General features: G+C 41.2%; 1 protein-coding gene across 1 annotated transcript; it reads right to left on the reverse strand.

Moving 5' to 3' along the window:
• Positions 1-710: 710 nt before the first annotated feature.
• kiz (kizuna centrosomal protein) lies at positions 711-25,139 on the reverse strand. Its single transcript, XM_034125490.1, is given in 16 exon segments — positions 711-1,018; positions 2,296-2,342; positions 9,284-9,353; positions 9,950-10,051; positions 11,308-11,370; positions 11,816-11,972; positions 13,873-14,023; positions 15,946-16,110; positions 16,776-16,895; positions 19,823-20,081; positions 20,154-20,763; positions 22,034-22,108; positions 23,347-23,509; positions 24,385-24,447; positions 24,990-25,096; positions 25,098-25,139. Coding segments are annotated over 16 exon segments (2,298 nt in total). The 3' UTR covers positions 711-914.

Consider the following 25,139-nt stretch of genomic DNA (forward strand, 5'->3'; position numbering starts at 1 on the left):
GAAGCCATTATTGGTAATGAATGTGGAGTCCTACTTTAAAAAGGTTCAGGCATGTAAAGTCACCTGGAGCTGACTAATGGAATCCTGCTGACACTGAATGCCAGGGGGCTTTTACCACATCCCAGAATGCCAGATTTGGAAATGTACACTACAGACATAATGAACTATAAATGTAAACTTGGGAATGTAGCCTCCCACACAGCAGCTCAGAGTTATTAATAGATACAGAGCGTTGAATGTGCTGCAAAATGTTAAAAGGGAGAAGACTAATGTGTGGTTTCAGCAACGATCCTGCTACTCGAGACTCATGGGCACAACAACTGAGAGGCATTTAGACATATGTGTTTCTGTGGCATTGTTATCAAAGAAGCAGCTGTGTAGATTTGAACAGAGCGCTTGTCGGAGGTTCTAAATATTCTGAGTTTGTTAGCAACACTTTGTGCCCTGGGAGATGGGCCTCTTCAGCAGGTTCACAGGTCGCGCAGCAGCGTGCAGAGTGGCCATTGTGCTTTGTCATTTCACAGGTGACTCACATCACTACACTCGAGCATGCTGGAGGTAGAGCACTCGGAGATGCTTGCGGCATTCAAAATGCATGATTTTCAGCCTAGTGCAAACAAATCGCTTTAAAAGATCAGTTTAATCTATTTCGAGCTGTTATTATGAGCCGGGAGAGTTGTTCAGATAAAGAGACTGAAGCAGGGTTAACATCAGAGTGTTGGACAACTCTTCACATACTTTACCCGGCGTGAGAGCTGTCAACTTTATTATTTGTTTTTACGATACAGTGCGCATATGATTTACAATGCAGACCAATAAAAGAACGCTCAGGGGTTGATTTACTGTGAGCCAAACTGCCTGGGATTTTGGAGCGATATAATGTAGTGCATTTAAAAAATATCTAGAGGGAAATATCAGTCACTGAAGCTGTCGGTGTCACCGATGTTTTTGTTGAAAGGTTGAGGACGTAAGGCTGCTTCAATCTCCGAGTTGCTGTCATCCGAATCCCCCCAGAAATCTTCATGAAAAGGGAAAGGGAAAGAAAACCAGCTTATTATAGCAGAATGTTTCACCATCCAGGCTTCAAATGAGGAGTAACCTTTAACGTTGTCTACATCATTTCTTTATCCAGTCCTCTGTACACTTCTTTGATTTCACTATAAGCATTCCAGGATTTGAATGCACTGCAGCTAAAGCTTACCTTGAGTTTAATTGAACACGACATTATACTAAATGGAAAGAAGATAGTCTATTGTGCACTCATGTCAATAAAATGCACCCGGGTGATCTGATAACTGCCGCCAAAATCTAAACACAAATGTGAGGGTAGCACCCAAAATATATATATTAGGATCCAACAACTTGAGGCCTAATCAGATGTTTGTATTGTTTACCTGATAAGGAAATGTTTGTGTCTGTTCAGTCTTTATCAGTAAAGTCAAAGTTGATACTGAAAGTCCCAGTAAAACAGAATTCAAAGTGTCTCAAGCTCTTTTTATTGAAAAGTATTCCAGAGTTGAACAGAAGCACTGTACAGACAAAACAAGCATTACAATCCCTTAAAGCCCACGCGAATGATTGGACTGCTAAAAAGTGGGCGGGCTTCAGAGGACTGTTGGCTTCACACAGCTTCCTTTTTGATAAAGTTGCAGATTGATTGATGCCAATATATTATTGTTTGAAATGAGTTTCAGCTTAAATAAGCACACATTTTCTTTATGGTTTACATGAAGTAAAGATGATTGGATTTTGAATACAAATATTGGAAGAAATTGATTTTTTTTTAAATTGTATTTAGCATATGTTGTCAAATATATGCACAGAGGTGGAAATAAAAGTTTTTTTTCCTTTTAACTAGACTTAATGTGAAACATGTGGCCAATTGCAACCTGCCCCTGTTGAAGCAAAGCACTTTTATATATGATATATTTTGTTTTGTTTTGAATAAAGCAAAGATGTCATTGCAAAGAAATGAGATTCACCACTTATGTTTTACGGTTTCATAGAGAGCAGTGTTTAAGGTTTGATCAGTAATATCAGTAGTCCTAAGTATTAGTACAATTTGACTGTTTTTGCAATTTATTATACAACTTAGATAGTGTTTCTGCTATCTAAGAATCTAGGCTTTCAGTAACCTGGATTTAACCTTAATATTAAATAAAAATGAAATGTTATCAAACAGTTGCCCTTCGTCTGAGGCTTAAAATAGTTGTGAATGTCATGCCTGTGAACGCTTAAACATCCTATTAACCTTTTCATGACACATGCATTTGAAATGACTTTGTCGATACTCACCTTTGGTCTTCAGAGTAGAAAGAATTTTTGAGTTAGTCTTCTCTTTCCTGGAAACACAAAGACAGTTATTAGCCTTCTAGAGTTATTATCTTACGCTTTCTTTGGAAATGAGCCGCTGCTATTTTACACCAGAAACTGTTCAAAAAGGGAAAAAGCAGGCACAGTGCAGCTCAGGGAACTTCCTTGACTCCTATAATTGTGCTAAAGGACTTCCACAAGGCCCTCTTTATTCAAAAATAGTCCAGAGACAGGGTTGCCAGGTTCCCATAGCTCTGGTGATATCGCTATGTAAATGTGTGACCTCCGAAAAGGCTTTGATCTACCTCAATGCATATGCAATAAGGCCCCCCCCTTCCACTTTTAAAGGCCTCCTCTTTAATTTACATCATCACAGAGGCTATTCAAAACCCCACAATATATCCTCATCATCTCTCAGGTTAGCATACAAATCCATATGGCTTATTTGTTTGGACCCTCTATATACAGCGCTGTGATGACACTTTTCTTGTGAAAAAAACCCGATTCAGAGTTTTAAGCAGATGAGCTCTGGCAAAAAAACAAAACTGTTGTGTGGCGTGTTCCTCCATCTGCATCAATTCAAACCCATGACCCCTTTGATTGTCATCCTCTAAATCACCCTCATCTCCTCATCTCTCCCTCCGCTAAGTCTTGGCACATGTGACTGTACATTGAGTGTGAGGACCAAATGACTCTGGCTGCGTTCCAATTGCGATCTTCTAAACTATATATTGCTGCTTTGCACCACTCAAGGCAGAACGCGAAGCAACTCCCATTCTTAACTGTGAACAGATTGCTCGGTGCTAAAAGCAATATACCATACAGCCCGTATAACCATTAGAAAATAACCTTTATATTCATATGCTGATAGGGCTTCCTACAGGACATTTGGAGGATTCTTGCATCTGTTCAGACAGCATGTTGAACCTCAGGCACTTAAAATGCTAGCAAATCAAAAGCAGAGGCTGTGTAAGAAAAGCTGCGCCAAAAAAAAGAGAAGAAAGACACAATGATGGATAATCAGCCAGCAAACTAAAAGGTGCAGGGTGTTGTGTTTCATTGGAAGACAGGATTTTGTTGGCCAAAATATGTAAGTTAATAATCAAATCTTGGGAAATGTTGCAGATGGTAACTTTTTTTTGTGTCGTCTATTTTGAGAACAAAATGATGGTTTTTGAAATGTTAAGAGGTTTTTTTTGGTAGACTAATTTTGTACTGACTATACAAGACTAACAGATGGCCATATACAAATTATGATGATGAAAACAAATAATATCATGTACCGGTGAAACTAAATATATAGATCCTATATACTCTAAAAACTAGGAAGAAAAGTGATGATATGTTGAGAGATTTTAGAACAGGCTAAGGGTGCAATATAATGTGAGGAATATACATGTATCTACATTTTAAAAAACGAGATCCACCTGCTGTAAGCATTCTGCTTTATAAACTGAATAAGAGATAAAGTAGAGCCTCTGAAGCACGACTAAAGCAAGAGGACTACTGCATCCATTTACAATTGTTAGGCAACATATCTGCACCAGTCCCTGCTGCAGCAAAAATACAGCAATAATCCATACGATTACTTCCTCTCCTTTGCCACAATAATAGCTGTTACGGAGAGTAAATTGGGCTTTTCTTTTCTTGAACTCCCTCCCGGGGATGGGAATGGTCTATCAGCTGTTCCACTTCAGTGAGGGACAGGACTGATTTCAAGACAGGGCTATTACCATAGAGAGCCCAGACTGGATCTGACCCCACCAATCTAATATTCCGTTTCCATAAACATTTATGCCAGTTCATCTTCTGCTGAGTTTCCCTTAATTGAGGCAAATGATCTGAATATGTAAGACTGGGCTGGCCAGTGTTTCACAGGCTCCGGTAGATAGAGGTGAATGTAATGTGTAAAATGATGCAAATTACAGCTATTGTAATGTCCTCTTTTTTCTCTCTCAATGCCTCGCTCATTCTCTTTCTCTGGCCTGTTACGATTCATATTGTTGTTTATATCCTGTTTTAACAGTTGCCTGTCTGCTGAGTCTACAATGACCCTTTAACATTGTATGAGGAGTTTAACACACGTTATGTAGTCAGTGCATTTGCTTAATCAGAACCGTGGTCTTGTTTTTGCTAATTCACACTACATGAGCTTAGTTAAACAATTCAAAACAGATTGTAAAAAGATAGTTATGCAAGGCTACTAGTGAAGGGATAATTACATTAATACAAAATATAACAATCATATTACCGCATATCTCATAATGTAAGCATTGGCAAAGGTATTGGTATCATTCTTCGGGAATGGTGAAAAAGTGATTTTTTAAAAATAGAATAACACAATGACTATGACTGGTTTCCAATTTCCTGTAAACCTGGAGTTTAAAACGAAAATGTGGTTATTTTTGACATTTTTCTTTGTTGCCATCAAGAGCAGCATGCCGATTCTACTTACAATTTTGGAGTATTTACTTCTGCAACTATAAGTGTGGTTAGTTTAGATTATGGTTTTAATTTGTTTCACAACATAGGCCTTCCCATAGCTGAAACAGCATGCTGCATTAGCCAGAGACTTTAGGCATAGAATGCTGCAATCATACATGTTGTTATGTGAATATGGAAAGAAATAGCACATGGACAAAGACATCTTCATATAGAACATAATGTTCTATCAGACTGCAGTCTAAAGCAATTGCAAAGCAGGACCAGGAAGGGTTTTCTGGTGACGGATTTGACTTGTAATCCTAAACAGTCGCATTAGGGAATGTGAGGACTGACAGAGGAAATAATGCTTACCAAGCATTTAAAACTGTGTTGCACACAGATAGCGAGAAAACTGCTTTTATTTACCCTGGATTTATTTTTTTTTAAAGCTCCTGCCACCCACACACAAATGCTAATAGCACAATAGCACTTTTGCACAGCGGTGCTTGTCTAAAGGTAAAGGGAGACCCATCACCTCATCATTCCCATCAACTCCTACTCCCATCCCAGCTATGACCCCGCAGAAACATTGTTTAGGCTCCGTTTAGATGTACTCTCACGGGCCTGAATGGTAGCAGGATAGAGCGCTCAGTGGGGGCAAACAGTGAGACGCAAACTGTGAGTGCAGTGAGGGGGAACTCTCTAACATGTGAGTGCTCTCTGCTGGGCATGAGGAAGTACTGCAACTCAGAGGGAAGCTACTGAGGAAAAAGATTTCTACACAGAGAGCTCTGCTCCTGACTGAAGGCTGTGTAGTGGGGACGGCTAAAGGATAGATCCTTCATCTCATGTTCAGGGCTGCTCTCTCTTAGTTCACTAATTGGTTGTTTTTGTCTTAGTCCACTTTCATTTATTTAGATGAATACTACCTTTTGAATGCCTATTTCCTCCTTTTTTCATAATTTCCAAGAAACACGTGAGCACATCTCTGGTAAACACAAGTTGTATAGAGGTGATTTTGCAATATTCTTTGTGGAAGTACTCAGTACAACAGATCTGATTATGAAATCAAGTAGTCTATTATTTGACAAAATCATATGGGTGTCAGTCAACTAAGAATGTATTATGACAAGAGGAATACTTGTGTAACGGTTAGTCCATGCAACATAACCTCTGTTGTTATAGACATTCACTGGCTTTTCCGTTGGTGTTTTAAGAATGTAATTCGACCAAGTTACAACATCAATCAAAAGAAGAAAATGCAATCAGGAATGACAGCCTAAAAAATGACTGCAATAAAACAATAAAGTTGACTTTGACTTGACTGCAGATATAAAAACTGGACATTATGTCAAATGTTTGCCCTTTTTTTCTCTTTATCAACCTAGTAACAGCTTATGCAGCTCAAGAGTAATTCAATCCTAAACCTAAAGGATATCGTTTATTTAAAATAACCAATATAGCATTGAAAGTGTTTAAAATGTTAAATTGATGTGGCATTATGTAGTGGTTTGAGTCAGGCTATGTAGGACAGTGACCTCCTCTGGTTGGAGACTCTAAATGAGGCCTTCCTCAGTTGTCACTGTCTTTTTGGCCTGGTTGTAATCTTATTTCAAACTGAAGGAGATTATGTTATATATTGCCAAATGTAAAAAAAGGCAAATGACATATGAAGCAAGTTTTCTGTTTGTTTTTCAGAGGTTATTCCACAGACTCAATACTGCCACATGCCTGACTTCTGCTCATTACATTTAGTCTTTTAAATAGTTCACACGTGTTTCCCATTCATTTACTTTTGGAGAACAGGAGTAAATCTTTTATTATCTATTTGACTGTAACCGTCTCTCTGTCTCCATCTATCTCCAGCTCCCCTTTCTACGTCTCCTCCCCTCCGGTCCTTTCACTCTCTCTCAGCTCATGTCCCTCTCACCCCTCCATCCCTCCTCCCAGTGAGCAGTCAGAGATCCACACACATCACCTCCCAATGAGACAGAGAGAGAGCGAGAGAGAGAGAGGGAGAGAGAGCGAGAGCAAGAGAGAGAGAGAGAGGGAGAGGGAGAGGGAGAGGGAGCTTCTGATTTTGACATTCTGAGTGATTTGAGGTCGAATGCTTGAGCACATCCTGTTGTCCAAGGCAAAGCTGTAAACCACTAATTGTTGAGTCAAGGTTTTTGTCAAGCAGGCACTAGGCACAACAATCATCACACCGGCTGATGGCTGGAGGATTGTGTGTGTTTGTGTGTGTGTGTGTACATGTGTACGAGTATTTTTTCACGATTCAAGACGAAGGGGGATGACGGAAAGGTATTATAAAACTCAAAATAAAAACAAGAAAGGAGTGGCATCTGAAATGCCTACAGTAGAAAGGAGCACAATGATTCTTTGCACGAGAGGAAGCAGTGGCATGCACTCGCGTACAAAGGGGAACAAGTGGTCTTTACATGGAGTGCAGCTGCTTATTAAGACTCACTCCTTCGTGCATTATTCCTTTCATCGCCACTCAACCACAAAGTGATTTTACTTTGCCACTCACAAAGACAGCAAAAGATTTCTAATGGACAAATCAGTCGCTTCCCCACGAGTTATAATACAATAAACAGCACATTCTATAAAAGTATCTGACTGAAAAACACTGTGTGGGAGAGAGCAAGGAAGAGGGGGAGAGAGGGAGAAAAAAAGAATATGAAAGACCTCAATTCTCTCCAACGCCATAATAGTGAAATGAGCACATATAAATGTGTTAAGAGTATCTCTTTGCATCTTGTATAGACTGCATGTATTTAATCTGTAAAGCTTATTAAGGCCCTAGTCATTGCTATGCAAAGCAGCACCCAGTGCTTTTCTCTCGCTTTTCAGCCGAGTGCAGTGTTTGGCCAATAGGACTGGCCCCCCGCCTCTCATTCTGCATTCATAACATGCAACATTTGCACAATGTATCTCTCAAAGGCCCTGAATAGAAGGCCTTAATACTCATGTAAACAACTGCAAACCAATTACTTAATGAATCGGGCCCACACATAATGAGGAGCCTCACAAAGGGCTATAAATGCATTTTTTGCACCAAAGCCTCTGCTTTAAACTACAATCCCTCTGCTGTAGTCCAGGCTTAACTGGCAAATCATAATTATTGTCTGAGACAACAGAGAGGAAGCCATTTTTGTATTTTGAGTCCGGCTCCATCCTCCTTTTGATGAGACTCATCAGCTCGCTGACAAAATAAAGCAAATAATTAACAAGTAGGATGGAGAGGAGGGGAGGAGGAGGAGGAGGAGGAGGAGGAGGAGCGGAAAATACAGGAAGACAGAGAAGAAGAAGGGGGCGAATAGATGGAGAAAGGGCAAGCGAGACACACACGGAGAGAAGCAGGGCGAGAGCATGCTGCAGTGTTATGCTTCTGCTTAAGTGCAGGGCTTGCAGACCACTTGTGGAAGCAATAAAGCGCAAGAAGTGACTGTGGTAAGTGGAATGCTTAAATCTAAGCGTCCAGGAGAAGCAAAGAAAAGACAGGGATAAATGGTTGTATGACCAAAGCAAGGATTATGGTCATGGTAGCTCATGTCCTTACTAACTTGAGTGAGATTACAGTGTTAGGCATGTATAAACTACCCATTAGTCAAATGTACACAACCGCTGATGTCATTCTCTGTCTTTCTGCAAATGTTGTTTAATCACATATATTGCGGGCTTCCCATGCACATTCAGACAGGAGGACAGGCACCATCTGAGAGGGTCTGTGTCCAAAATTGGCTCATGTTTATTAAAGAGGGTGGTCACTGGGGCTGGCAGTGGCAGCTATGAGGGCCACAATAGAGCCAGCCCATTAGGCCCTTCCCTGGACTAATAGGCAGACTGGGAGCTGCCTGCTTGCCAGGCCAGGGAGATACAGACTTCAGCCCTTGTGTCAGCGTGGTGCCCAGTAATCACATGAAATCAGAGAAGATTATTCCTCATAACGTTTACCCAGCCATTACGACAGCCCAAATGGGTTTGCAGTGAAGAGGTGCTCGGAGGACCCGACGTGCAATTGCAGATTTGATGAAGTCGTGTTGATATTCAAATGTAGCTGTGCTGGTCTTAGCTGCCTTCCACCGAGCTATTTATCATTAGATCTTCTTTTCCAACCCACTTAGGGCTCTGATTTGAGAAGGCTAAATGCCTTTCAAGGGTGAAAAATGAAAGGCGATTTGTCCTTGTCAACACTTGAGTCTCCTTCTTACCAAACAGTCGTCCCTGATTCTCTTCTTGACATGATCTATTTGCCTTCTGACAAACATCCAAAGACAGCGACGTTATGACTCCCAATTTATTTATTACAGGACATTTTTGGTTTTTTGATTTCCCAAACCTGGCTGAACCGGGCAAACAGTGAGTGAGAGGGGGGCTTTAGAGGCCTTTTGTCTTTGTAAGCGAGTTAATGGGTGGCGCCCCCTTGATCTTATGGAAATGAACAGGGAATTATGAGAGCGGCCATGCAAATGTACATCAACCACTTTGGTGTCTGGTGGCCCATTTCCTGTGGCCCGTTGAATAATAACAATGTTCTTACCCGGGGTAAGGGTCTTGATGTGAGGAGCGTTTGGCCCTCCCCAGGTCCTCTTCATGGCCATGATTTATTCCTTAAAAGAGCAAACAGGAGCCAGAAAAAAACATTTGATTTAGACATCTCATCACATCATCTACAATGCCTATTAAGATAGGTGAAGCTTATGAGGGACTTGACTGGTCCCTGATGTTGATATATTGATATGTGATACACCGCTATGTGAGGCTAAGAATATATGTAGGAGTCTGTGATTGCTAAAAATGTAGCTTTGAAGACTAAAATGGACTTTCTGTGTGTTCTACATGCCAAATCTGACCAGTTCAATACAATCTGGCAGCCTCACTTACATTTCCTTGGACCTGATTTATCAGCCATTATTGTAAAAGGAACCTCCTGAATCTTCTGTAATAATAAGAAAAGGCCATCATAGAAGTGATTATCCTGTAGCCTCCTATGCATGTCTGAAAGCTGAGCTGTTTGATTTGATAGTTTTGCATTGTAATTAAGTAGTTGTGATCTATCTGCTGTTATTACTGAGTTTGTAAAAATTAAGAATAATCAATAAACATATTGTTTGAAATAGACCTTCTTGACATAAGGCCAGTGTTGACCAGTCATGAGGCTCCTGTTGCACGCTACTTGCCTGGTAGAGTAGGCTGCATCTCTTACCTGAGAGTTCATCCTCCTCCTCCTCCTCCTCCTCCTCCTCTTCAGAGCTCTGCAGCCTTTCCTGCATCGCTGATTGTTTAAGTAACTGATATGCTTTTGTCTCTGTTCAGGGACACACACACAAAGTCGCTGTCAAATATTTGCTTAAAACCCAGGTTTCCAACTTTCAGAGGTTTCTGTGTTTGATGAGACAACACGCTCCAGTAGCTGACTCTTTTGGTGTCAGAGTGGCTGAGAACAGCTCGCTCAATCAGCTAAGCTGTTGATTCTAGCCTACAGTATGGAGCAACAGTTTCCATGAGACAGCAATCAGCATCTTACTATATCTAAACAACCCCTGCCAGGAAAGGCAATGATTGATTTTCTGTTTTTTTAAAACACTCATAATTACTTTCACACTGGCACTCTAAAGTAGGTATCACATTTTAAGAGGAGCTGGCACAAAAATAAACAGAGCAGGAGAACATAATAAATCAAGGGCTGTTGTCTCAATCATGTATCCAAAAAACACACTTACCAAATCAAGGGGGAGAGAAGAATGGTGATCTTGTATGACCAAGTCCTGACTTTCTTTTACTTTTAATCATGCTCTAAATATAATATTATATGTGCAGTGTTATGCCACCCACAACACTTTACACAGGCATTGCTTTTACATGTAGTCTGAAAAAAACAACCATTATAATAATAATAATAATGTCTGGGCAATTACTTTCACTTCCAAGGTCATGGTATTTGATTGTGACATTGATGTTGCTCACCACAGCAAACCCCTTTTCCTTACAAAACCTTTAGTCATGTTTTCTTTCTACTGGCTCTTTTGATTAGGTCTAGCGTTTGGTAACTGGACTCATTTCGCTAGCTGTGCACCTTGGGGATGCAGACACATGAAACAGCCTGTGGGATATCTGATAGCTGAAGGTAATGTACGGTCGCTTTACATTTCAGAGGTGCACACCAACTGCTTCCAGGATGCCTTCACATCTAGTCTTTTTTCAAGTCCAGCCTTTTCAGGGCATTGTTTAGAAGATAATGAGAAGCGATGACAGATCTCTTGCGCTTCCCACCCTGGCCTCCTGACAATTAAAGCAGCCGCATTATGCCGGGGCCAGCGAATTATCAATTTCGCCGGAATGCCTCAGACCACGCTGAAAACCTAGCTAGTGTTTTTTTTCTTCTGGGAGATAATTAGAGAGAACTAGCACAGCTCTTCAGGTGGGACTTTGACCCTGGATTCACCTTGATCATCCTGCCTCAGCCATTGGGTGAAAAGAGGCCATTATTCACTGCATTGGGAGGAAAACAAACCACAACATAAGGACAGTGTGAATGCTGGGGCACCGGCGATGCCTTTTTACCTCTAATAGGAACACTTTCCACAGGGCTTTCGGCCTGGCTGTCCTCTTCAGTACTTTGTAGTTCTGTAAGAAAGGGAAGCGCATAGTGAGAAGCAGTGGCAGGGAAGAAGGGACTCTCGGGGTAGAAATGGGAATGGGGGGTCTTTCTTTAGCTCTGAATAGAAGCCTGTAGGAAAACTGGGCTGTGAGGGATTAATAAAAAAGCTCTATGGTGAAATTGATTTCTTTCATAAAAGCGTAGTTCTCTGCATAGGTGGTTTACAAAAAAAAAGCAGTCTACATCTGTTCCTAGTAATGTTCTTGTTTTACATTGCTGTGCAAAGACAGAGAGTCTTGGTTGTTTTGAACATTAGGGGGAATATACTAACAGTAACACTTGCTGAAGGGAGAGTTTTTTTAATTGTCAGAAAATGCATTCCCCCATAATAATTAAACAAAATCCAGCATTCAAATGTGGTGGATAATTGGAATATGCCATGCTTAAAAAAAAATAATACATTTCAGTAACCTTGGATCTGTTGCTTCTGTACCGGCCTGGCGGGCGTTACATCAGCGTCCGCCAGGGGAGAAGGAGGACCAGAGGAAGGAGACGAGTCACTCTCGTCCTCCGCTGAGGGGCACTCCTCACTGGACCGGGACACAAGTGTCCTCAACAGCACTTTGGCCTGTGAGCAGCACAAATTAAAACCACACTCTTAATTGTTCCCATTTTGTGAAGGAAGTGTCAAATTGAACTCTCGCCGATTAGGCAACTCATTTACTTTGGCCATGGCTGCTCGCACAGGAGGTGCAGCTGAAGCGCGTGTTCAAACGCCAAGAGAAAATAACTTCAAATTCTCTCAGTCATTTAACTAAAAAAAGATTATTTCGCACACTTTCGCTCCCGCTCTGCCTCTCTCTTCTCATCCATGAGATTAGAGAAGCGCCTAAAGAATGCAATCACCCTGGCGTTAATGTGCAACACGTTCCACATATCTCCCCTCTTGGCTGAGGGAATTGAGACAAACTGCTCTCTTCCTCCCTCTCCAGCTCATTTTTTTTTATCTCCGGGGAGATGAGGATACACAATTAAGAGGAGCTGTTCCGGGAGATGAGGAGCATGGAGATGCCACACACCGATTTCGCTTTCTCTCCTTTTTCCCTCCCCCATATCAAATCGTGCCATCATCATCTCCCTTTTGTGATCAAAGACTGCCTCTCAGCCTCAGATGGCCATTTGCAACTTTTAATGAGCACTAATAGGGAGGGGATGATCAGGAGGATTTTGACAGTGACAAACTTTAAGTGCATTGTGAGTTGTTATCAGTAGGTCGCAGTGAAGATTGACAAAGTACATGCTTTCATTCTGTTTGAGGGGAAGAGAGGCAAACACATGCCAATCTGAGCTTGCCACTTGGTATTTGATGTTTCTGCACAATAAAAACTGTCTTGATCCTTGTCCCCGATATCCGTCTTTGTTCTTTTTTTTTTTTTTTTTTTTTTTAGTTAAATGTACCGTGGGTTGAGGGCTCTCGCGGACCCACTGCATTTTAAATATCAATGAATGCAACTGTTAGCACTTGAATATTCAAAGGGCCTCTTTGAGTGTGTGTGCATGCGAGCTGCATGCTCCCATTTGTCGGAGTAGCCAGGCTGTGTGGCATTACGTGAATGGAAATTTCTGTTTGCTCTTGTGCGAGGAGAGTAAAGCTGTTGTATGTGGACAGAAAGAGAGCAGAGAAGAAGAAATCCAGGGAGGGAGGGAGAAATAGATGGAGTAGATGGAGTGAGAGCGATAAAGGGGGAGAAAGATTTTCACTCAGGCTTTTCCTGATGCACTTGGACACAATGATGTAGATGGCAGTGCCTCTCTTCCTTTTGTCAGTTCATATTTTCAAGAGGCTCTATAGTGTGCCTCTCAGAGCGTCTGGGACACTGGAGCTAGATCTCCGAGCCACAAGAATCCCGACAACATTGGTCCTCAACTAAACGTATAAAACTGCATGTATATGATCATTCCTGCAGATAGGAGGTACCTTTTCTGAAGATTCCTGACATATATCTTGACATCTATAGGTTTCAAGTATGAATATTAATTGTAATTCCTGTCTTTGTTTACTTGAGCATGATCTGCACAAGGTCAATGAGTGGGAAATTATAAATAATCTTTGTGGTGAGAGTCCAAATGGCTCCCTCATTCAATCGGACCCAGCTGATGGCTATACTTTTGGCTAATGCCGTATTAAAAGCAAGTGTTTCTCAGATGAATACGCCACGTGAGATGAAAGAAGCCAAGCAGAGGCTGTAATTTGCGATTAGCGCACGGGTCAGGGTTCCCCTTCTGTCTAGGTCAACGTGTGGAACAATCTGATGAGTCGGCAGCCAGGGCTTGCTTTCAAACGCCAGGCACCAAAAGCATGCAAAGAAATAAAAACAAGCCTATTTGGAAAGAAGAAAAAGGATGCATTCTACTCCTGGGGTCATATGTGTGTTAATGTCTGCTTGCTATTGGGAGTGGGTGCCTTGAAAGTGTGTGACCTTGTATTTGTGTGTAGAAGTGGCATGTGTATGTGCCTCCAACGCTACCTGGTGGCTGTAGGTGGCATGGCGCTCCAGCAGCAGCGGCGTGAACAGCTGGACCAGGCGCTCAGTGCTGAGGACACGGCGCTCCTTCAGCAGAAGGGCGTGCTTGAACCAGCGATCCCACAGCCGAGCGGCATCAGGAGGGAGGCTGGTGCTGGGGTGAGGGTGGGGGGAATTAGGAGAAAGAAAAAAATAGGCTTTTCTTATTGAATAGTACACAGTGGGACATTTGTAAATAAGTTACAATAAAACCTCCTTACTGTAAAAGACACTTTAATTATCGGGATAAGGATAGAGAAATAAGATTTGTTCTCATAAATCATTCTCTAAAGGCTAATTGCTAATCCTAACACTTTATAAGAATGACAGCCAACCCTGAATACACAAAGACTAATATAGCACCAGGTTGAAAACTAGATAAAAAGGTCAAAGCACCAATAGGCATCTCCAGAGGAAAGTGAGGGACACTGCTGGATGTGTTTCTTTGGGTGGAGGTCTCGGTGAAATCAATAGAGTAGTGAAGCAAAGCATGGATTTGGCTCAGAGTAGAATTACTCATTATCCAAAGGACTGGAAGTCACAGATAGGGCATTTTAATTTACTCATGACATTCACCCGTGCAGTGTTGCCGCACGAGGTGACACCAAAGATGACCTTTATGTTTGTGGACAAGGGGAGGCTATATCGAATGGTAGCGCCGTGCACGATATCTTCAGCGACTGTTGTTAAGTGCGAGCCCTCTCCCCCACTGTCAGGTCCAGAAAATATTAATAAAATGCAGCTATCCTCTCTTTGTCTGGAAAGTGGAATTCATTTTTTCCTGTAAGTCTGTTGTTTCCATGGAACAAATATATCTGTTGAACTGTGTAGCTGTCAGACGGTTGGTATTTGCGCTCTGAAATACTCTACTATAACACTACTTATAAGGAGAGTTAAAAATGTAATCACAAAACACATAATATACCGGGTTTCTGCAAGTTTCAATACATTCGTTTAAGGATTTTGTAAGACCTTTAAAGGGTAAGGAATGCAATTTAAGGCCTATTTTGTACCAATTGTGGAGGGAAAGAAGTATAAAGGATAGGAAGAAAAGTCCCAGAATGAGTTGCAAGTAAACACATAAGCAATGTCAGAAGAGCAGTTTCGCCTTTTTTTTTTTTGAGGCATCACGGTAGCTGAAAGTGCTCAGATTATGTCGGACCGGACAGCACAATTGTGATAGGTGGATATTGGTTCCATGTTTAGTTTTGAACAGAAAGATCATGACTTTTTTCCCCAAAACACTGAAGCTAGTGACGTTTACTTCATAGTCCAAATGTTTTTGGTTTTGGAATTAAGAGGATTGAAAGGGGCCCTATTATGCTTTTTGGGGGTTTCCCCTTCCTGTAGTGTGTTATATAGGTTTTTGTGCATGTCAATGGTGTGCAAAGGCTAACATCCCAAAATGTCTTTCCCACACACTCCCCACTGCCTGAAGTTTACTTCAAAAACATAGTGACATCACTATGTAACACACACGTTTCTATTGGCTAGCCGTCCACCACATTCACAAGGGGCGGGAAATCTCTAAGTCGTTGACCAATTACAACAGAGTCGGCCAGCTAACCAATCAGAGCAGACTGGGCTCTGGTTTCAGACAGAGGGTGAAAAGAGGTGCTGCAGCACAGACAGTATGAGAAAAATAAAGAGCTTTTTGAACATTAAAGCATGGAGACATGTCACAGAGGCACAACATACAAAGGTGAACCTGAAAATGAGCAGAATAGGGCCATTAAGGACAGCAAGAACCCTGCTGTGCCTCACTATATTTCATCTTTTTTGTGTGTGCGTTTTTTTCCCTCAGAAGTCGTAGTTTGTTCCGAATGAAACATAATGCACAGTTCTGAAGGTGAAAAAAGTACCTGAGTAGTACAGAGTTACACGAAACGATCAAAACTGACAATGCCATTGTGAACTTTTATAATTCCACAATAACCTGTGTGATTAAGAGAAGAAAAAGCACACACACACACTACAGAATAAATGAAACAAAAACACGTCAACAGACTTTAGTGTTGGATTCCCAGGAGGCCTTACCTTATTTCATTAGGCTCAGTGCTGGACTGCTGAGCACCCACTAGATCCTGAGGTAGCAGGCAGCCCTTTTCTGTGCTCCATGACAACCTCTGAAGCTCATGAAGGATGACTGCTCCACATGCTTTAAGGTCCTCGCCATTCACGCCCGCGCCACCGTTACAAAGGCTGTCCAATATATAGAGAGCAGTCAGCTATTGCCATGGAGCCCCACGGGTCAGGTGCACACAGAGGACATCCAACAGCTGCTAACACTCCACACACAGTAAACAAGCGTGATCATACACATCAATGCACATACACACAAAATATCCCAGGAAGAATAGACACTGTACTGAGGGTCATAACACACGATCGCCACTCTGGTTACTATTGAAGATGTTGTTGACATCATTTACAACACTCATAGTCGCATAGATAGGGATAAACTGGGTTTAAAAAGAGTGCGAAAGCTTTCATTCGCCAGACATTTATCCGTTCTTTACAACAAGAACTGCAATTATGGTAAATTATAATCATGCTATGAAATATAAAAAGGCTTATGAAAAATAAGCCCAGTCTAATGAAACACGTTCTCCATCCTCCATCTCCCCTAACTCCCACTAACAATTCAACAGGGTGGTTACTATAACAATCCTGTGTGTTTGAAAACCCCTCGGAAATAAAGACGTGCATGTTGGTGATGACACTTCATCTAAAGTGAGAGCCCTTAGCAGAAGGATAATATGTTTTCCTCGTCTGCACAAACTGCTCCATGGCCGTTAAATAAATAAACACAGCATTTAATGCAGCGATAAGATTGTAAAGTCTGAGGTAAGACAGGAAGGGTATACCGGATAATTCTCTGGAGTTGTCTTCCATCAATCGAAGCATCCTCGTACACACACGTCTGCTCACCATGGAGTCGTCCTTCGATGTCGTCTAGCAGATTGAAGAGTCCTTCCTGGGAGAGACTAAATGCATGTTTCCCATTAATTTGGTGAAAGGAGATAGAAAACGCAGGAGGCCATGTGATCAATATGCTTGATATTTGTACAAAATTACTAAAATAAGTGCAATTTGATCGGAAAATCTTTGATGCATTTTTGCACTCAAGGACTGCTTGAGGAATCTGATCATTAGAAGAAGGAAAAAAAGGTACTTAACAGACGTTTCAAGCAATTCAAAGCATTTCTGCGCCACATGTAATGACAGGTTGTGTTTGAAAACTGTCATTCAAAACTAGAGCTTGAACAATTAGCTGAATATTGTGGAAATAAAACTTTAAATCAGCCTTTAACAGTTAAATGGCCAATTCAACTTAATTATAAATATGATATACAGTATATATATATATCCAATGTAAAAAGTCAAACAAAACGACATATACATTTCAAAATACAAGGAGAAAGATTTCCCCAAAAAATTGGGGCCTCGAGATGATCTCTTCCTTTTGTTAGAGATTTACACTTTAATCTGGTGCTGCTTGTGCTGCAAAAAGAGAAATGGATGCCTAATGCATGTGGATATTGAGAATCCATCTCTTTTTTGAGCATTAAGCTCTGGGTGGCCCTCTTTGAATTCTGCCATGAAAACCCCAGCCGAGAGATCCTGAGCCCCCCTACATAAAAGGGGCCAAAAAGAATTTATGACAATCTGTAATGGGCTCCTGGGTTAGGGGTCAGCAAACAATTGCTCCCTCTTTTTTGCAGGTTGTTTCCTGGTAACATCCTGATTAAGCTGGCAGCTCGAATTATATCCATGACATTCTGTAGTGTGCAATCCGTCTGTGCTAAGTCCTCTTCAGTGTGGCTGAAGTAGCATAGGCAAAAGCTATCTTTTTTTTTTTCTCTCTCCCTTATCGTCAGCGTGGGCCTTGAAATAGTCATCTTTCTCTTTCCACTTTATTTGTCAATGCTCTTCAAAAAGAGACCTTTAGAGAGGGAGAAAGTGAATTAGTTGTGTTTTTCTGCAAACCCCTCTCCCTCTCTCTCATTGTATTGGGCCAGCTTTCATGTCAAGGTCCCCGACCTCACTTTAGATGCTGCTGTTGTCCGCGTGTCGACATCATCAGGAGCGCGTATTGTTAGCTAGGAGGAAGGGGTCAGCCTCTACGCAGCGATATTGCTCTACAGTGTACAGCACTGGCTCCGGTGTGATTCACCACACGGAACGGTCTCATTGTGGAGTGATTAGTGTCAGAGGAATCTCACCGGGCTGGCACAGACGGCAAGTATAACAGACAAAGGAATGGAAAAACCACAAGTAATAACAGCACATTGAGCATGGGATTGCCAGGCAAAATCTGGGATGGACCCCACCACACAGTGTACAAAGTACTGTGTGACAATGTGCAGCAACACCACTAAATAAAAGTAATCTTTGCAAAGATAAAGCTAAATACTCGAATGACATTGCAAAACTTTTACATATTTGTTTTCATTCTACCTCTAGTATTGGATTTTTCAGAACTTAAATTGTAAGGCGTACTGTCACCGATGAAGCAGAACCATCGTGCAGTTCAGGGACGACACATGTGAGAGGAGGACACAGGGAGGCCATTATGATGAGTCTCGAAGGAAAAAAAATACCTGGAGGATATTTCAGTCGTGTACCCTCACTCACCCCAGCCATGCTGGAGGAGAAATATAATGGGATAATCTAATGAATTGCTCAGGCTTGTTTTTCCTGACGGTGAGCTGAATGGAGGGAGTGATACAAACTCTAACCTTACGAAAGAGAGAGAGACAGAGAGAGACTGGACGCTCTCTGAGCTTTACATCAAAGCCTCTGGTTTTCTCCTCGCACACAGAAGCCCTCCGTGTTAACAATGAAAGCTGCAGCCCCCTCCCATCGTTTCCCTGGAGCAGGCTAACTGCAGTTCCTCTTGAGGTCACACCATAAACAGTATAGTAGACCACACAAAGACACAGTCATGCACAAACAAAGAACATTTGAATACACTTAATAATGCTAAGAAATAATATGTTTGCGGTAAGCAATATTTCAATTGTGGCATTTAATATCATTTTGGTCGGTAAGTGATTGACTCCCTACTTGTAAATGCTCTGATGTATCTACCATATGTTGTTGCAAAGCCCACTAAAACATTACAAATGGTTTTGATTAGAACAAAATAAGTGTGCAACTTGGTGCTTAGCTTAAAACAACTAAGCATATCATGATTAATAGGTATAATGTAAATAACACTATCCCTCAGAATATGGTCAAGAAAAATTAAGTTTTCCTGTTTTCTTTAGGACCATAAGCGCTCCTGTTCATTATATACTGTATTTTGTAGTGGAAATGCAGAGACTCTGGGTGCAAACATTCACATGGGATTTTCTGTGTCTCTAACCCCATCCAAAATGATCCTTCAACTCAGAGGCCATCATCACGCTAAGGATTTGTGGCTGTAAGTGCTGTCCACATGCCCACCCTCCAGAACACTCTATGGTGCCACAAATTTCCTCCTCCACTGGGGACTTCCTGAGGTCTCTCGAGCAGAAAATTGCTCTGTTACAGCATTATCTTGGATTATGGCAATATTGTTGGTGACAGGTCCTGAGCTCTCCCTATAAGATGCATCACTGCCACCACCGCTGCTGCCGCTGAGCCACAGAGAGCGCGGTGGCACCGACCGTGACTCCCACAATCCTCTCTGTCAGCCTTCTGATGTGATGGTGGCAAGGGCTGTACGCTGTCTCCTATCATTAACAGCCCTCTGTGGTTCAGCTCGGCTGTGCACAACATTCCCCTTCCTCAGCCTGCTTAGCCTTAAATCTTGGCAAAAAAAAAATACTGACTGCATTGTCCACATTTCAAGAAGTGTTGGTGTTTTCCCCATCAACGCAGTTTGACAATTCAACACAACAAAGTACAGAAGTCTTAAATACTCTACCTTTCCAAGGTCACCGCTGGAGCGGAGGATTGGCCGTTTGACTGGGGTTTGTTTTTGGACCCGTCAGAGTGGAGGGAGGTTTCAGGACTGTGTTGATTTTGATCATCGCTCCATTCAGATGTGGCATTTCTCTCAGGTGCCACACCCTCTGGTGGATCCTCATCCAGCTCAGATTGTGTCAGGGAAATGGACAGGTCGCTAGCAGTGCTCTCGGACAGCTGCACATCAGAGCTAGGTGTGCTGACGCTCTCACCTCTACCTGAAAGTAAACACATTTCAGTTAAAACTATACAAATATTCTATAATAAGCATAAGAAACAGCATTGCAAACCTGGTATATCTTCAGCTTCTTCTCCGAAAGTGGTTTGAGGCAGGAAATGGCCGAGAGCTCTCTCCACATCTTCCATTATGGGTGGCTGATGAGCCGCTTCTCGGGAGTCAGAGTGCTCTACAGGGGAATTCTCAGCCTTCATGAGTCTACTGCTGCTGGGTTTCTTCTCAGGCCCCGTCAAGGTCACTAAAGGTGATGGTTCTTGTTCATCATCACTTCCAAAAGGCACATCGCCAGCTGCGCCTGTTAATGCGCGGACAGATGGGAGCATCACCATCGTTCTTTCATGTTTGTCACTCAAATTACAGCCGTCTGGGGAATCGTTTGAGCCTGAAATGTCATCTGATAAATGTGCTCGGTTGCCGGCGGCATCCTCTCCGCCAACTCTGAAGTCCTTCAAAAGGCCACTTGGTAGACGTTCGCGGGAGTGCATGCTGCGATTGGGTGAACGATGCAATGCTTGGTGTGAGTGTACACTTGTGGTGCCAGCTTCAGCGTCAGACCCTCTGGAGGTCTGGCGGCCCATAGAAATGACTGCTGATGGTTGTGTAGAGTCCCTAACTGGATGAGAGAGGGAGCTGTCCTGGTTCTGTCTGTGCACAGCGTCAACCTGCAAGTGAGAAAATAAAAATCTGTGTATTTATACATTTCCATTCCGTTATAAAAATGATTTTTTTTCAAATAAAACTGATCTTCAAAGACATTTAATTTCTTGCTTCAAAAAAATTCCACTCAAGTATGTTCACTATCCACTTTTCAAATTTGAATAAGTGTGGCTCATTTGGGCCAAGGTCAGAATTATTTTTTACAAACAGCTTTCAGAAAAATGTCTCAAGATCAATGTTTTAACTTTTCATCTTATTAGAAAATCCTTTAGACAAGTTTTGATTCATGTCGGCAATGTCACCGAGAAGGGACGGGGGGCTGGGGGGGGGAGTGAAGCAAAAAAGCCTCCCTCCAAACATAATAACAAAAAGCATGGCTTCTGTTTCTTTTCTGATAAGCGTCTTAAATACCAAACAGTTAGCTGCTTAATAACATTCACTGTAAACCATGCAGCCTGCCCAGCAGATCCACAAAGTAGGTAAAAAAAAAGAGGAAAAGTTAATTTCTTGGCTGAGTGATTCCATCGGTAGCTGCAGGGCAAAGTAGAAAGTGTTTCACTAAAGTAGCAATTGATTCTTCTATCAATCTGCGGCACGCGTGTGCTCTTCCAAGGAATGTATTAAATATGAAAATCATATCCCGTTATCATCTGTCTCCAGCTTTCAGCCCGGTAAGCTTCCCTTAATGAATGCTGCAGCCTGAGGGACATGCACACTGCCAGCCAATGGCTTGTATGCATAATGGAGTGACGGTACCATTTTGCTCATTACAATATCGACAAGCTGACGGGGGTTTTGCACACAGTTACAAGTGACTGCTCTAGACAGCATGCTCCAAGTTATTATGAGATGTCTTAGACATTTCATCTAAAAGAGCTTTAACTGCTTTAAGTGAAGGGAGAAAGCAGCTATGGACTTGAACTACATCGCTTGTACAGATGCACCAGCTAGGATTAGACACCTGTGCTATTACAGATACACAGTTTAAATGTAGACTCCTCTACAGATTTACCAGGCATAATGTCTACTTTCCTTTGTTATTCCAAAGCTGAAAACACAGCTTGATAGAACTGAGATTTGCATAGATCGTGTAAACATTTCAAAAAGGAAGGATCCAACGTAAGTAAAGCAACTGCTATTTTTAACCATGAAAATATATGTGATAAAACAAACACACGACAGAGGTCACACAGGACATAGATACATCAAGTACAAATTCATACACCCTAGATATGAATGCAATTATTATAGTATTCAGTTTGAACATCCCATTACCTTTGCTGCATCAAGTTCTTTCTCCATATTCGTCTTTGCTTCCATAAATCTAGAAATCTTTTTGAAGAAGTCAGCCTGTAGGAGATGTAAAGACAGAATAAAGAAAATATTAGATTAAGATAAGAGCAGAAAACGACACAAAGGTGATAGTGAAGATATTTAACTGACAGGCAAACTAACACTGCATGCTAGGATGTGACTGTTGTATTGCTGTGATAGTGTTGTTGAATATTATCTGAATGTGGGTAAAATCAGAAGGTTTGAAAAGAAAAATGTGACAGCGTCAAGGATCAGTCAATCACAACGGGTTTTCCCAAGCGAGTGTCCTCTGTGTAGCTGCTGACACCCTTTAGCATTTATCTGACCGGCCAGACTAAACTGCCTTAATCCCAACTTCAATTAAAAACAACCAATGGCCATTTTAAGGGCACTTGGATTAACTCAAACACGCCAAAGCTTTTCATCAAAACAATGACAGTTCAGAGAAGCAGGCAATTAAAAGACAGCTTTACCCAATTTCTAATTTATCCACTCGGTATTTGAAAGTTTTGCACAACCAATAAACAAACATACACTGAAACATGTCATAAATGTAAGCACATTGTTATGTGTAACTTCCCTTTATGTTTTTCATTGCACCAATCAGAGTTAAAAGTGAAAAATCTAGGTGACTTCAGACAAAGGAGACAAAGCAGCAGGACAACCATAATAACAACAAACATGTCGGACTCATAAAGCATCAAGAGGAAATAAACCAACTGCTTGAGGGGAGAGAATGACTAAACCTCTGGAGCACTTCACAGTCTCTATATTGGGCAATTAACTCAGCGAGTCATAATTAGCCAATTTTGTTAATTTGATATTAAGCTGTCAAGCACTGTCGTTGAGTTTTAAGTGATAATCTGACTGGCTCATTGTTTTCTCCCTCGTTCATTTGCTTGTCGTGATAAATTGCACAGTTTGAGTGTTTACTATTGTCACATCAAGCAATTGCAAGCAAACATGTCTACTCCATGTTCAATTACTGCACATCATTAAGGCAAATGTTTCATTATATTGTAGGCCTGTGAGTTTATTGTTCTTGTTCCCTGTCCCAGTATGTTGGGTAGTATTTACTGAGTACAAAGTACTACAAAATACAAATAAAATAGTTAGACTATATATAAATACTGCTTTTTAGAAAAAGGTACAATTGTGTGAACCTGGATAAACCCCCATGGCAAGATTTTTGCAAAGATGTTTTTAAATAAAACTCCATAATGAGAAAGCTGCAACACTGAACAATTGAAATGGTGTGCGTGTGTGTGTTTTACCTTTTGTTGTTGCAGGGGGCCATGGTCAGGACGATATTCCTTCATGCTAATTTCTATGCACTCCACATCTCTCAGAAGCTCAAGGTTTCTCATTTTCGCTCGTGCTTCCCTGTCACAGATTTCTTTGAGATAACTGCGCAGTTTGGAACACTTTATCTGTGAGCTGAAGGCAATGGAGAGCTATTATTCCAGAGAAATATTATCAAGGAGCATTGTCAAAAAAACAAGAGCTTGACTTCTCAAAAGAATAGGTTAAGCACAATATGCTTTAAATGCAAATCGTATTCCCAACTCTCGTATCAGCTGTTTTTAAATGGCATGTTCATATTTACTAGAATCAATTTGCAATAAAAAATGGCTGTTCAGCTTACTGTTTATATTTTTAACAAAAGAAAAATCTGATAAAATACCAGGGTCTTTTTTACATCATTCCAAATAAAAATGCTTATATGGCTATGCTGAAAACAGTGATGGAGACAGTATTTACATCCTTTATTTAGGTAGAAGTACTTATACTACACCTTAAATGTATTGACATTTAACTTTAGTCATAAAAGTAATCAAAACTGAAAATTACATTTACACAATTAATCTTTAGGAATAGAAGCAAAGCTTTACATTTTAGAAGCTGGAACTATGACATGTTTTACACAAAAAATTACTTGAATTAGCAACAATTGTTGTCAACTAATCTTCTGTCAACCCATGACTTGTTTCGGTAATACAAATAATATTAGATCATCACACAACGTATTTTAAAGTTCCTTCAATATGTTGTTACTAGTGATTGAATATGTCACATAATAACATAGTGGTGTAAAAAGTAAGAGTACAAGATGTCCCTTTGTGATGTAGTGTAGTAGAAGTTTAAAGTTGAACAGTACTTAAGTTCATTTACTTGAGCAAAGCTACATTTATAGAAAGGTCTTTCTACTTAAATATGTCATCTATCAAAGGTACAGCTTAATATGAAAGTCAAGGTATGAGAACAAGGTAAAGTAATTTCTTTTTTTCTATAAAGTAATCCGTATAACTTACATTCTTTTATCAGATCTGGAGTAAGCAAACAGTTCCCTCTCCAGCTGCAGCCTCCGCTTCTCCCTGCACACAGAGTCAGAGGGGCTGTCACCCACACCCTGCAGCATCCCCGTGGTTTGCTAGGCTAATTGACGGCTAATTATCACCAATATTAGGGGTAATTATATATTTACTCGTTAACAAACTAACCGTAGTGTGTGTGCTAATGTTAGCATGCGAATCGATTGCAAAATATCTGCTACATGCGTATGCTTATGCTGATATTCCTCTCACTTACTTACATACACAAACACGAAGGTTAGCTTCATTGGAACTTTGGCTAATTAGCAACGATAACACTCACAGTTATGTAGGGTTAGCTTTCCATTCATGTATTACAAGAACAACCGCAATATAACTGCTGTTATCTTCGTGTAACCTACAAAGTAAACAGATTACCAGAAACGAGTTATAATGCAGCTAATTCTTCAGACTTCACTGGTTAGCTAAGCAGCTAGCCTGCAGTCTGCCTGCAGGAGGATGCTACCAGGCGGCCGAGAGCACAACTCGAGTCCACAGTCTACACTAGGCCTCGTTTCGTTAACAACAACATAAGGAAACCTCACCTTTTATGCATGCTCTGTTGAATCGATGTTATCTTCTCATAATACTGGTCCTCGCTGCGAGCCATGTTTGCAATTTTCTCCCGCTTATGCGCTGCAAAGCCGAGTAAGATGAGGAGGAGGAGGATGGCCGGTGTTTACATTGGTTACCAT

Source organism: Trematomus bernacchii, unplaced genomic scaffold, assembly GCF_902827165.1.
Source record: "Trematomus bernacchii unplaced genomic scaffold, fTreBer1.1, whole genome shotgun sequence".
Classification (NCBI taxonomy): Eukaryota; Metazoa; Chordata; class Actinopteri; order Perciformes; family Nototheniidae; genus Trematomus; species Trematomus bernacchii.